At 34.7% G+C, this 13,439-nt stretch overlaps 1 protein-coding gene across 6 annotated transcripts in view; it reads left to right on the forward strand.

The window, feature by feature from the left end:
* The window catches only part of csnk1g1 (casein kinase 1, gamma 1), a 58,842-nt gene extending 47,426 nt beyond the window's left edge, over positions 1-11,416 (forward strand). For 4 of the 6 annotated variants that reach the window (XM_051114660.1, XM_051114659.1, XM_051114658.1 and 1 more), the window contains 2 exons: positions 5,030-5,053; positions 8,002-11,416. In XM_051114660.1, coding sequence (XP_050970617.1) covers positions 5,030-5,053; positions 8,002-8,056 — 79 coding nt within the window. In that variant the 3' untranslated portion in view covers positions 8,057-11,416. The remainder of the gene's footprint in view (positions 1-5,029; positions 5,054-8,001) is intronic. The other 2 variants (XM_051114661.1, XM_051114663.1) reach the window with 1 other exon arrangement.
* The last annotated feature ends 2,023 nt before the right edge of the window (positions 11,417-13,439 follow it).

Raw genomic sequence — 13,439 nt, forward strand, 5'->3', positions numbered from 1 at the left:
TTTAGATAAAAAAAGATAAAAAAATGTGGCATTTATATTATGCCTATATTTTCGTGCTGTCATTATCTTGCTACTTATGTTTTAATTGTAACTACATTGCTAGGCAGCGCCTTTTACTCACTGAATTAGCAGTTGAGATTCAAAAATAAAGTCAAAATTAGTAAAAGAAGGTGATTTATGGATGCTGAAGAGCATAGAAGCACTAAATGCCATTAGTCTGAGTCAGCATCTGACTCATCTGACTGTGATCTCATATTTAGATGTTTCTTTATGAAAACAGTGGCATAATACACTGAAATAAAATGTTCTTTAGGCGTATAAAAACGGTAGTCGTGCTTGGGTAAAATTTACCCGCTGGAGGTTTTTAGGTGTACAGCGACCCCTGGCGGTGCTAGTGTTAAACATGGCCTAGTATCTGCACTAGCAGCATAATTTGTAATTTATAATAACATGCATAATTTCACCTGTCTACTGATCAGGGACGACTCAAATTTTTTAACTAAAATTTGGTTCAATATAGTGAATATAATATTTATTTATTTTTTTCACTTTAACATGTTATAATTTAAGGGGATTTTACAATTTTTTTTCAAAAATCTTCAAAAATTTCAAAGTATACAATTGAGTGTTAAATACAATAAACATTTATTTTTTTTTTACTTTAACATGTTAGAATTTAAGGGGATTTTACAATTTTCTTTTTTTCAAAATCTTCAAAAATTTCCAAGTATACAACTGAGTGTTAAATACAATAAACAGAGATCGTCAAATTCAGATTTATGTAGCTTTATTGTTATAGTAAAAAGGTTTTATAAAAAGTATAGCACTCTGATACTATTGTTGAGCATTGTCACATATCATTTTGTAATGTTTAACATCAGCTATATATTAGGCTATATTATATGATATATGCATTTCAATGTAAAGCCAAACCAATCCAATAATGTTAACACCAGCTAACAATTCAGGATGAACACATGAGAGTCTAGCCTAATGGTACACAACTTATAAAGTATCATGTTTTAATTAAATTGTTTATTTATTTATTTTACTGTATATGTACATTAAAAGTACTACTCCACCGGAAGCGAGCGGCAGCGAGAACTAAATGAAGATAAATGTTTTGGCGTGTGATGTGTTTATTGAACCAATCAGATAAGAGTAAATGGAGTCCGCGAGAGTCTCATTTGATTGGCTACAAAAAGGTGGTGCCCCCGCCCTCCCCCCCCAAGCTTGCAAACTGATCCTGCCAAAAGTGTAAGCGCAGATAAAAGAAAGACGGAGCTGCACCTATCGGATTATTTCGGCAACTTTGTGTCCTACATACACAACCAGTCATTTAGACATTTGCAACAGTTTGTTTTTTACACATACAGATTGGTCCTGCGCAGTCAATCTGTTTTGCAGATCTTTAAACTGTTGTTTTCGTGTGCAAATCACTGTTCACAGGCTTGCTGTGCTTTTGACCGTATTTTAGCGAAAAGAACGTGCCAAAAGTGTAAGCGCGGAGAAATGGAAGTCGGAAGAATGCAGATCGTATTTATTTTGCGAAAGCATGAAGCTGCAGTTTCACAATACATGAATTACACTTACGAGTAACAGTAAAATACTGCAAATCTTTTTTTCTTACGCTTGAAACGCGATTTACACTTTTACAAAGCTTCTCTTGCGCATGCAAATTTAATTTACGCTTACAGTCTTATGTACACTTGCACAACACGTACTCTTCACATGCAAATCTTTAAGGCATTATTTTATCTCCATATAGAACGGGCTCATTGTTTTGCTTTGCATAGAGGTTGAGGAGCAAATGAGACAGTACAGTCATTTTTTATGTTTTATACATATTTAATGCTTTTTAGAATCTTACATCACATAGTAAACATTTTCAGTGAGCATAGTTACAGCAATTCTTATTCAGTTTTCTGAGAAAGAACACAAGCATTAAAGTTACTTTGAGATGGAAAAATGTAGGTTTTGCTTTTCCAGTAAGATGCATTCAGCTGGCTATGTAGTAAAACTGCAAAATGATGTTAAAATTCATGTCTCATAATTAACTAAATTCTGTGAGCTTCAAAATAGTAAAAGTTTGTAGTTGGGATTGAATAACCCAGAAAGTAAGAACACTTCATCTAATTTCTATATTTTGCATACATATGTGACCATGGACCACAAAATGAAATTGAATACATGATCACAAATTTATACATTATCTAAAAGCTGAATAAATAAGCTTTCCACTAGGGATGTTAACCGATGACCGTTTGACCGGTGGTTGACCGTATCAACGTTAACCGGTCAAAGTTGTCGGTAGTCGGTTAAAAAAAAAGTGATATCTAAATTAGGCTATTATAGACAGTGGACTATACGCTACTACAGTTAGCCATCTCATTCCTCATCTTTTTGTGTTAAGTGAACAAATTATCCCTCACACTCAATTTTTCATAACTCGCCTGTTTGTACTTAATAAACCAATAAAAACATTTGGCGCGAGGTCACAGCGTTTGGGTTCGCGCGCTCACAAGGTTTGCGAAAAGTAAAGGCAACAGGCTAAAACACTCGAGGTTAGAGCGGCGTCTCTTCGGAGCTGTCATTTTCTTAAATGAGCCGTGGCAATGTTTCAAATGAGCTTCTAACCTAGACAAACGCCTTTATTTTCAAAGCGATCACCTTGTACCCAAACCATTTGAAACTAAGGAGCCATTTGTCCTACGATTACATACAACAAGCTCTTCGGCGCCGCGTTTGCGGGACTCATGTTTCGCGCTGTAGGGGATTTTAAAAAAGTGACGTGAGTGGCAGTGTGTGTGTGTGTGTGTGTGCGGGAGGCAGAGCGGCAGAGAGATGCGACAGAGTTGCGAAATTGCAGGCGCGGCTCGAAATGGCTGTTATTTCAAATAGCGTAACATATTTTAAACTAATCGGTTAACCGGTTTCAACCGGCTAATGAGGCTCGGTGGTCGGTCAAGAAATTTTTTAGTTTTCGCCATCCCTACTTTCCACTGATGTGTGGTTTGTTAGGGTGGGACAATATTTGGCCGAGATACAACCTTTTGGAAATCTGAGAATGCAAAAAAATCTAAATCTTGAGAAAATCGCCTTTAAAGTTGTCCAATTGAAGTTCTTAGCAATGCATATTACTAATCCAAAATTAAGTTTATATACATTTACAGTAGGAAATTTACAAAATATCTTAATGGAACATGATCTTTACTTAATATCCTAATGATTTTTGGCATAAAAGAAAAATCGATAATTTTGACCCATTCAGTGTATTGTTGGCTATTGCTACAAATATACTTGTGCTACTTATGGCTGGTTTTGTGGTCCAGGGTCACATATATTATCATAACTGAGTGGCAAATTTGAAATGGCGTTATAAACATAGCTTTGGTTTAAAATTCTGATTGGAGGAGCTGCACTTGAAGCTGGAAAACAGTCAAAACCTATTAAATGCTGCATTAATGGGTGAATGTCCAGGAATGTCCACAAAAGCAGATATTATATTTTCCTATTTAACTACATTTAGACATATCACTTAAGTCGTATATTAAATATATTAAAAATATGTATTTATGTATGTGTATATACCTGAAAATATTAAAGCTTTCTGGTCCTAAAATAGGCATGTATGAAATATAACCATATCTTAGGACTAGAAAGTTTGCATTGCAATTATGTTGTTTTTATGAAAATGAATCTTATTTTTCCAAACAGTAATCCTTACTCTAAAGCACTCTAGAATAATATTTAAATTATAGTGTTTTGCATCATCATGGTAGTATAAAACATTTTTAACTGCCAAACATCATCTTTTTTTTTTTTTTATTATATAAAAAAAGAGATTTATTTAAAGAGATAGTTCACCCAAAGTGAAAATTCTGTAATTACTCACTCATGTTGTTCCAAACCCGTAAGACCTCCATTCTTCTTCAGAACGCAAATTAAGGTATTTTTTATGAAATCCAAGAGCTTTTTGATCCTGCATAGACAGCAACGCAACTACCACATTCAAGGCCCAGAAATCTATTAAGGACCTTGCTGAAATAGTCCATGTGTCATCAGTGGTTCAACTGTAATTTGAGGAAGTTACAAGAACTTTTGTGCACTAAGAAAACAAAAATAACGACTTTATTTAACAATTTATTTAAAAAATATCTTAGTTTGTGTTCAGAAGATGAATGAAGGTCTTATGGGTTAGTAATTAATGTCAGTTTGCATTTTTGGGTGAACTGTCTCTTCAAATGTGTTTTTGTTGGATTTATCCCTGTTACAAGATGATTTTTGGCAACTCTTAACCCTTTAACTGTCACTCCCATTTTTAAACAGACGTGAAAGTGCACTTTCCAAAATTAAACCGTTATAATTCGAACAAATACATTTTCTAATATGATTTTGAAGTATTGAAGTCAGATTTTAAAATGAGTTTGAAAGGGTGAATTTTAAGGTTTTGACTTTCAATTGATATATAATTTATGATCATTTCTAAAACATTGTAGGGAAAAAAGGGAACAGAAAAAAAAACTTTATGGTGACAAAGGTCAGAACTCCTGTTATGGTGTAGATTTTTGAATAAATCTATTACTGTTCCTACACAATTTGTAACAAAAAACCAAATGTTTCATAGTGGCAGAGACCCATTGATCAAAGTGATGCATGTGTATGTTGTATTATATTCACTAGTAGAGTGGTGGGCTGGTGAGCTGAGGACGACACTACACTTCTCCAACCCCTTTCTGTTCCTGTGTTTCCCTACACCTTTTTCTCACATTCTTTTTTTCTGTTGCCCATCTGTTTAAGAATTTTACAAACAAGGATACTGACAATACCTATCATGGTAGTACTTAAGCAAAGGCGACCATGAATTGAGCAGATGTTTTAGATCTACACTACCCCCTGAGTCTGTCTCTCTCTCTTTCTTTCTGTTTGTGTCTTCCTGTTGGTCTTTTGTCGCCGACATTAGGTTTGTCTCATCGTCTCACCTCTGTGTAATAATCTCTGTCTTTTCTCTTTTCACACTCTTCTGTAGCTGCGTGAAAATGCTCAACCTGTGGTGAGTCCCTCTCTCCAGTCCACATCAAACCCAAGGGGAGTGGACCAGCCTAGACTGTGGCCATATAGATCGCGCTTACACCAAGATCTACTAACATAGTTGTAGGCTAATGTAGCTGTAACATGTTTCTGAAACAGAAAGAGGGAGGTCTGTTTGCTCAAAGTCTGATTTGAGAGGCTGAAATACCCTAAAGTTAATTGGAGGTACACTGAGATGTCTTTAATAGCGTAAATAACTTATTTAAAGAAACCGAATGATAGAATGAGGATTTAGAGGTTAAATGCATGTACGCAGTTCCTTACAGAAATATGCAGACTCCTAACTGAATCTCTGATTTTATACCACAGTTTATTTAATGTGATTGATTGACAATTAAAATGAATTCTGATTCGTTTTTTGCAATTTTCACAGTAATTAAGTTGTTCGAGGTTTATTGACAGTATGTTGCTTCAGGGTTTTTTTTCCCCCCCAAATTATTACATATTAATTTCATATTAACAGATATTGATTATTTTAAATTATTTTATTTTATATGGTATTTGCCCAGCCATAAATACCTACAGGGTTCCTACAAGGTGCTTAAAGTGCTTGCAGTACTTGAATTTGACTTTTTTGTGAAATGTAAGGCCTGGAAAACCCTTGAAAATGGCAATATTCCTGAAGAGGTACTTGAAAAGTGCTTGAATTTTGAAAGACAATGCATCTATAAAATAAGTGTTTAATTTTGTCAGTCATCTTTACACATAAAATTTACGCAATTCAAAAAACATCATGCCTTTTTTGCTTATCTCAGTCAATGTCAGAAAACAATCAAGCGAAGCAAGTAGTAGTACTGACAGTGTCTTGTAAACAGATGAAGACACGAAAACAGGAACAGATGAACCAAATCGTTTGGGTAATTTACGCAGCAACCACTCTGATTGATTCAATTATTCGTTATTATCATTCATTTTAAGTGATTCACTAGCAAAAAGCAGATCAAATTAAAAGAGCCATTTTTGAATTTCAACATCATTTGTAATGATTTTAAAAAACACACAGTGATGGGTGAAAGAGCTTTTCAAAACTCTCAATCAGTTAAAACATTGCGTCACAAATGATTTAAAGATTCAAAGCGCTCCAATCAGATCACGTATCGTGAATCATTTGATTCAGGTCGGGACTTCACTGCGGATTCGCAAATCATTTGATTTAGATCGGAACGGGTTTGTGAATCATTTTGCGAATTGAATGATCCAAATCAAATGATTCGGATATGCAATGTTCCGATCAAAGTCAAATGATTAGCAATCCACACTCCTGATCTAAAATGATGGTTCGTGAATCATTATTCAGATCAGAATTTCAGAGCGTAGATTGCACGTCATTTGATTTAAATTGGAACTTCAGATCAGGACTTCATTGCGGGTTTGTGAATCATTTGTTTCAGATCAGGATTTTTTTTTTTTTTTTTTTTTTTTTTCCCCTTAAACAGTAGAAAACATCAAACCATTAAGGCAGTACAGTTATAAAAACAAAACAAAGAAAAAAGAAGGAAAGTATGCATGAATGCAAATCGCTTAAGAAACTTAACTGTGGTTTTACTATGTGTAGTATACTTTGTAATACTTTAGTAGTAATACTTTGTATGTGCTTCACTTTATTTTTGCCATTTTTTTTATTAGTATATTTTTATCTATTTCTTTTTAGAATTTAAAATAGAAGACACTGTTCAATAATTGAGCTCTCTGATTGAAGTCCTTGAAAATCAAAAAAAATAATGCTTAAAGTCTTTGAAAGTCCTGGAATTTCATTTTACAGTATCTGTACGAACCCTGTACCTAAATTTTTAATTTTACAAGATTACCAATCTTACAATGACATCTTTTAAAATATTTTAAGGATATTAAACGGCATTAAACAGTGTCATATTTTATACCATGACATTATTATATTTCTTTGACGTGATTGGTTGACACAGGCAGAATTGATTCAGATTCACTTAGTTCTAATTCACTTTGTGCAATTGCACAACCATAAAGTTGTTTGAAGGTTACTGACAGAATATTGCTTTATTTTTTTCTTCTTTTTGTTTTCCCCCTCACAATTGCTATATTTTTATTTTTTTATTTTATTTTTTTTATTTTTGGACATCCTGAAATTATCTGAACAGTGTTTCAGATAATTTAATTATTTATTAAATTAAATTTATTTTATATATATATATATATATATATTTACTTTACTATTGCTTACACAGGTTTTTTTTTTTTTTTTTTTTTTTTTTTTTTAATGTATTAAATTTAGGAACTCATTTCTCACTGTTTGGCTATTATTAATAGTTCATGATGTGATGAATTTTGATGAACTAAAAATAGTACAGAGAATATAATTTCAGTGTACCATTTAGTAAAAAGGCAGACTTGGTTAAGGATCTGCATGTTTTTGCAGGACACTGTATAATCAGTATGACTTTTCATCAACAACCACAGTGAACCCAAACGATACAGCCAGTGTCCACCTGTGACCGACCGTCAGATTTACTGGCTGTTTAGCAGCATCCTTTAGAAACCTGTTTAGTGAAGTCTATCACTTTTCAATGTGTCAGTCTGGAGCTGTTCTCTTCCACTGCATGTGCCTTGTTTTTCCTGACCCATTCTGTCGTGTTGTTGCTGTTTAACATTCTGTTGTTGATGCTTTTAACGAAATGTCTTTAAGTTTCCTTTTTGATTACCTTTGACCAGTTATTGTCCATTTATATGTAGCACTTAGGTTGGTACGAATACACTAATGCATTAATGACAGCGCTGACACTATGTAGCGTAACCCACGTACCTGCTTTGTTTAAGCTACATACTGACGGCGCATGTGTAGCTAGAGGGCAGATGCTTCATTATTAGGTTGGAAGAATCTGCTAATCGGCCGCCTTCGTTAACATCTCTAACCTTAACCTGTGTGTTCGTCCTCAGGTGCTGCTGTTTCTTCAAGAGGAAGAGGAAGAAGAACACTCAACGGCACAAATGAACCTCCGGCCTCTCCGTGCAGTCCGTTCCTTCGGTTGTTTTTAGAGCGTTCAAATAAAGAAATTTTACAAGACGACAACAGCAAGCCCTCCAAACGAGTGTATGAAAACGAAGAGGCATGCACACGTTGTCTCTGTGGGGATTGTCTTTTTGTTTTTCGTTTCTTCCACATCTTAATTTAGGCAGCGACGGGCCCTCATCCTCGGACTGTCTCTAGGATCTTCACGCAAAACCTAAGGATCTCAAAGCACTGGAACAGCACTGCACTTCATTCGCTGTTTTGCTTCTTTTTCGTTTCTCCTCATCCTCAGCGGTGGACGTGCTGGGGAGGAAGTCTCTGAATGTGCCCCCTCATCCTCTTCCTCCACAGTTCCAGCCCTTTGTGTGTCATGGAGGGAGGGAGAGCGACAAAGTCGCCCATGCTGGAGCTCGAACCGCAGACCTTTTCCTCCTCCCTGGCACCCGCTTCCACTCCACACGAGACGAGACGGTGGCTTTTTTTTTTTTTTTTTTTTTTTTTTTTATTTCACTTAACCCTTTCGAAATGTTTGTTTGTGTATTTGTTGGCTGATTGTTGGTTCTCACGCTGCCAGGAAGTGGTCGAAGCCTTAGAATATGACTAGCAGATTTCTTCGTCGTATCTATCGGAGTGATTTAACGTACACGGGCAAAGCGCAAAACAAATAACTGTCGTAACGATGCTAGCTGGCCTTTACACGTGAACTTTGTGAAAGTGTGACATAAGCAGCTGTTTCCAGTGGTGCTCGCCCCACTGACTAGTATTTAAGCTGCTTGTTCTAAAGCACTCCTCCCACTTCAACCCACCAGCCAGTCATGCTGCTTTCTCCTCTTACGATATCGTATCGCTTTGACGTACAGCTGGCTGCTTTTCTATTGGCTGAGGTGGCCAGTAAGACTTTCCTTGCGCTTTTGTATCTTTCTGTCCATATAGTCACTTATTATTCCCACGACCAGTTCCTAATAGATGTTGTTTTTTATGCCTGAAAACTGCTAATTATTCAGGATGAGAATGACAGTTTCATGTGCCAGAGTGGCTTGGAAAACACCTTAAGCGGAAGATGTAAGGCGGGCGTTTCCTTGCTTGAGTAGTAGTCGTGAGGTGGAACCTGGGAGGACGCAGACTGACGGTAGTGACTGCCACTGCGAAACATCTCGATTTAATGCCTTAACATTACTCAGCAGATACGAAACTCCTCCCATGCCTTCATACTGACCTGAAATATGTCTCATTCCCTTTAGGAAGCTTGCTTGAGAGGGTTCGACAGAATCGAACACGAATCTGTGGCAGAAAACGGCAGGTTGTATAGTGGCCATACGTGTATTCTGAGACGGGGCAGCCCTTGACCTCTTGCATGGATGAGGCAGTCCTTTCCTGAACGCAAACGTAAAATGGGGATATACGCGAAACGATTACTGTAGTTCTGTCGTCGCTTTATTTTTTCTTTTTTTCTTTCTAATCTCAGTCGTGATGTTGCCTTGCTCACGTTTTGGTTTCGCCGTTCACCTATTCACAGCATTAAATCCATGCTTTTATTTTGTGATGTATAGTAAATGTGAATTAATGTAAGATAAATTATATAACTATTATTTTATTTTATTTTGATCACCGTACAAAAGTTGAGAGAGAAGCCATAGGAGTGTGTGACTGCACTAAAGTTTTCTTAGGCCCTTGTTTACTTCAGCCTGTGCGTTGCTGTATTCTACTGACCTCTAAACTCGTCTTTCATAGAGGTAAACGGCTGTTTGAGGAATCTACCGTGCCCGTTCTGTTTTTTGGAGTTCTTTGAATGTTCTCGCAAAAGCAGTGGCTAAATGAGCGTGTTGGACCAAATGGGCACAGATTCTTTATTAGCACGTTTCCACCTGTTAACTCGTCAGTTGAGTAATCCAGCCATCCGTTTTCACTCGTTTATATATGTAAATAGCAACTCTCACTGACCCATCACCTTGTGGAACGATTTCCACCATCTAGGAACGGGTGTTGCGTTCAAATGCGAAGTCAACCAACCGTTTTCGCAAACGCGTGTAAAGCTTTCCATGTATTTCTGACGTGACGGTTATTTAATAGATGTGCTTGTCCACTGTGATGCAAGTCACTTTGGGTCTAAATTATTCTGTGAAAAGTACTTGAATAATACTCTTGGAAATCTGTCTCGCACAAGCGTCGAGGCTGCATTTTATTTAACGTTCTTCTCTTAACGATATGTATTACGTGCCTCGCTAGCGTTGGAAGAAGTTTAGTATTTCTGGATGTGCACTGCTTGCTGTTGCCAGGAGTGTGATTTTTGCAGGATTTAACCCCTTGATTCTTATCGACTCTTCCGAAGTCAAAGTTGGAGGCCTTGGCTTGTTCGGAGCCATTTGGAATTGTTTTTTGGATTGAAGCAGAATGTGAAATTGCTTTGGATTAATGGACGAGGAAGCGGATGGCGATTAAAGCGCCATCTGCTGGTTCAAAATGACTCGTCCGTGCAAAACACTACACTGAAATCACACTCTATATATGCTATTTGAAGTAGTTTGATGAGGGATGACTAGAACAGACGTTATTACTGGAATTTTGGTTAATGCGATCATTATGACTACTGGCTCTCTTGTCAACTGCAAGGTGATGACTATTTCAGACCATCTTTTATCTTTAATTTTCCTTTTTTTAAAAAAAATCGTACCATATGTTTTTGTACCTTTTTTGTAGCGTTTGTTGTTTTAATAAAGATGGTGTTACGGCCTTCCGAGTCCATTTGAGGAATATAAATATACAATTATTCCACTAAATAGATTGATTCCCCCCCAAGTCATTCAGGAAGCATTTTGGTTCTTTTGGAGAGGCGTTTGTGTACCATTCCATTTCCTTTGAATTGCCTTTGCTTTTGTATCACGGTTCTGTGCTGCAGATTTCCATCCAGAGAGGTAAATAGAGTTATTCTCCTAAAGTTGAAGTTAGTGACATTAATGCAGATTTTATGTGCATGGCTTTTGATTCCGAAAGCAATGGAAACTACTTGTAAATGGGGCACTGAAGAACATTGTGGGCATGAAGTTGATACACTGTTATTCTGTGGCTGCATAATGCCTTAAACATGCTACTGCAAGTCTGACCCCTCTGTACGCTTGAGTTCAGCAGGTAAATGTCCACTGCGTACTATTTTGCCGCTGTATACTGTATTGCCCTTCCATTGTGTCTGCTACAGTCATGGCTTTTTTTTTTTTTTTTTTTCTCTCTCTCTTTCTCTCTCTCTCTCTCTCTCTCTCTGAAAAGTGTAATCATTCCTGTCTCAAGGTTTTAGTTAATGTGGAAACTTGTTGAACTTTTTTTTTTTTTTTTTTTTTTTTTTTTTTTTTTTAATGAACAGATCTGGTTAACTGCTCATTTTTAATGACCTCGGAATGATTATATTACAAGAGTCTGGTAGGAAAGCACTGCAATATTTGAATTCTCTTTTTCACGTTTTTTGTAGTGTTTCTTTCAGTAAGGATGTTTCTGTACTTCGAACATATTAAAAACTAAATTGTACAGTACTGCAAGAGTCATTCTCTTGTTCTGGTCATACTTACAAAGATACTTTAAATTTCATTGTGTTATGAATTTATTGTGTTGAAATATGAATGTTGCTTAAATGTATTTCAATGATTTTACTTTGTCAAGGGCTTCAACTGTGATGGACCCGTTTCGTTTTCTCCTCCTCTCTCTCTCTAAATATATTTTGTTTTTAAGTTGCAGAAAGATTAAGGCCTTAATCTTAATCTTATTTAAAATGCCTATTTTCCTGAGGAGTCATATAAAATTCCATACATAACCTTTCAAATTAAATTTTTATTCCCTCCACTCTTAAAGGGAAACTCAAGTTTGCACCCTTTTTTATGTAAAATAAAAGAAAATGTCTCTTAACCTCTGAGTGAGAGTGTGTCTGTCTTTTTTAGTGGTTATTTGTGTCCTGAAACATTGTGGCCTGAAAAAATATTTTATTTTATTGATTCATTTTATTTTTAAAATAATTACATGCAAAAAATCAGTTCTGGGAATTTTTTTCAGAATACAAATATAATACATAATATATTTAAATATGTTTTGTTTTAAATATATTTACTTATCTATTTTGCTCATATTTATAATGGATAAAATCTATTTTAAAAAGAATAAAATATTTACTTCAGCATTATATATCAAATATTGCAGCCTACTTCTAACAAAATCATGAAAGTTTATTTAATTAATAAAACTTGGAAGGCATACTGGCTTGTAAGATCTCATAAATTCATATTTTTGGTTGTTTCCAATAAGCCTGTTCAATATATAAATATCTAATTCATGTATACACTACCAGTCAAACGTTTTTGGATAGTGAGATTTTTAATGTTTTTTTAAAGAAGTCTCTTCTGCTCACCAAGCCTGCACTTATTTGATCCAAAATACAGCAAAAACAGTAAAATTATGAAATATTTTTACTATTTAAAATAATGGTTTTCTATTTGAATATATTTTAAAATGTAACTTATTTCTGTGATTTCAAAGCTGAATTTTTAGCATCATTATTCCAGTCTTCATTGTCTCATGACAATTCAGAAATCATTCTTATATGCTGATTTGCTGCTCAAATAATTATTATTGTTTTTATTATTATTATTATTATTATTATTATTCTGTTGAAAACAGCTGAATACATTTTTTCAGGTTTCTTTGATGAAAGTTCAGAAGAACAGCATTTATCTGAAATATAATTTTTTTTGTAACATTATAAATGTCTTTTGATCAATTTAAAAAATCCTTGCTAAATAAAGGTATTAATTTAATAAATTAATAAATAAAAAAGAAATTATACTGACTTCAAGCTTTTGAATGCTGTAGTGTATAATGTTACAAAAGATGCTGATCTTTGAATCATTCTAATCATCAAAAAAAAAAAAATTACTCAACTGTTTTAAATATTAATAATAATAATCATCATCATCATCATATTTATTTGTTAAGCAGCAAATCAGAATATTACAATAATTTCTGAGAGATCATGTGACACTAAAGACTGGAGAAAATGATGCAGAAAATTTAGCTTTGATCACAGGAATAAATTACATTTGAAAATATATTCAAATAGAAAGCAGTTATTTTAAATAGTAAAAAAAAAAAAAAATCTGCATTTGACCATTTTGCTGTATTTTTAATCAAATAAATGCAGGTTTAGTGAGCAGAAGAGACCAATAAAACAAACAAAAAAAAAAACATCTAAATGTTCATCAAAATCTTAATGTTCAAACACTTTTGACTGGTAGTTTAACTTATTCCTGTAGCCGTTTTTGTTTTTTTTTTTTTTTTTTTTTTTTTTACTTTATTTTGTTGTGTAATTTGTGCAAATTATTAATAAAAC

The sequence above is a fragment of the Labeo rohita genome, chromosome 7 (assembly GCF_022985175.1).
Source record: "Labeo rohita strain BAU-BD-2019 chromosome 7, IGBB_LRoh.1.0, whole genome shotgun sequence".
Taxonomy (NCBI): domain Eukaryota; kingdom Metazoa; phylum Chordata; class Actinopteri; order Cypriniformes; family Cyprinidae; genus Labeo; species Labeo rohita.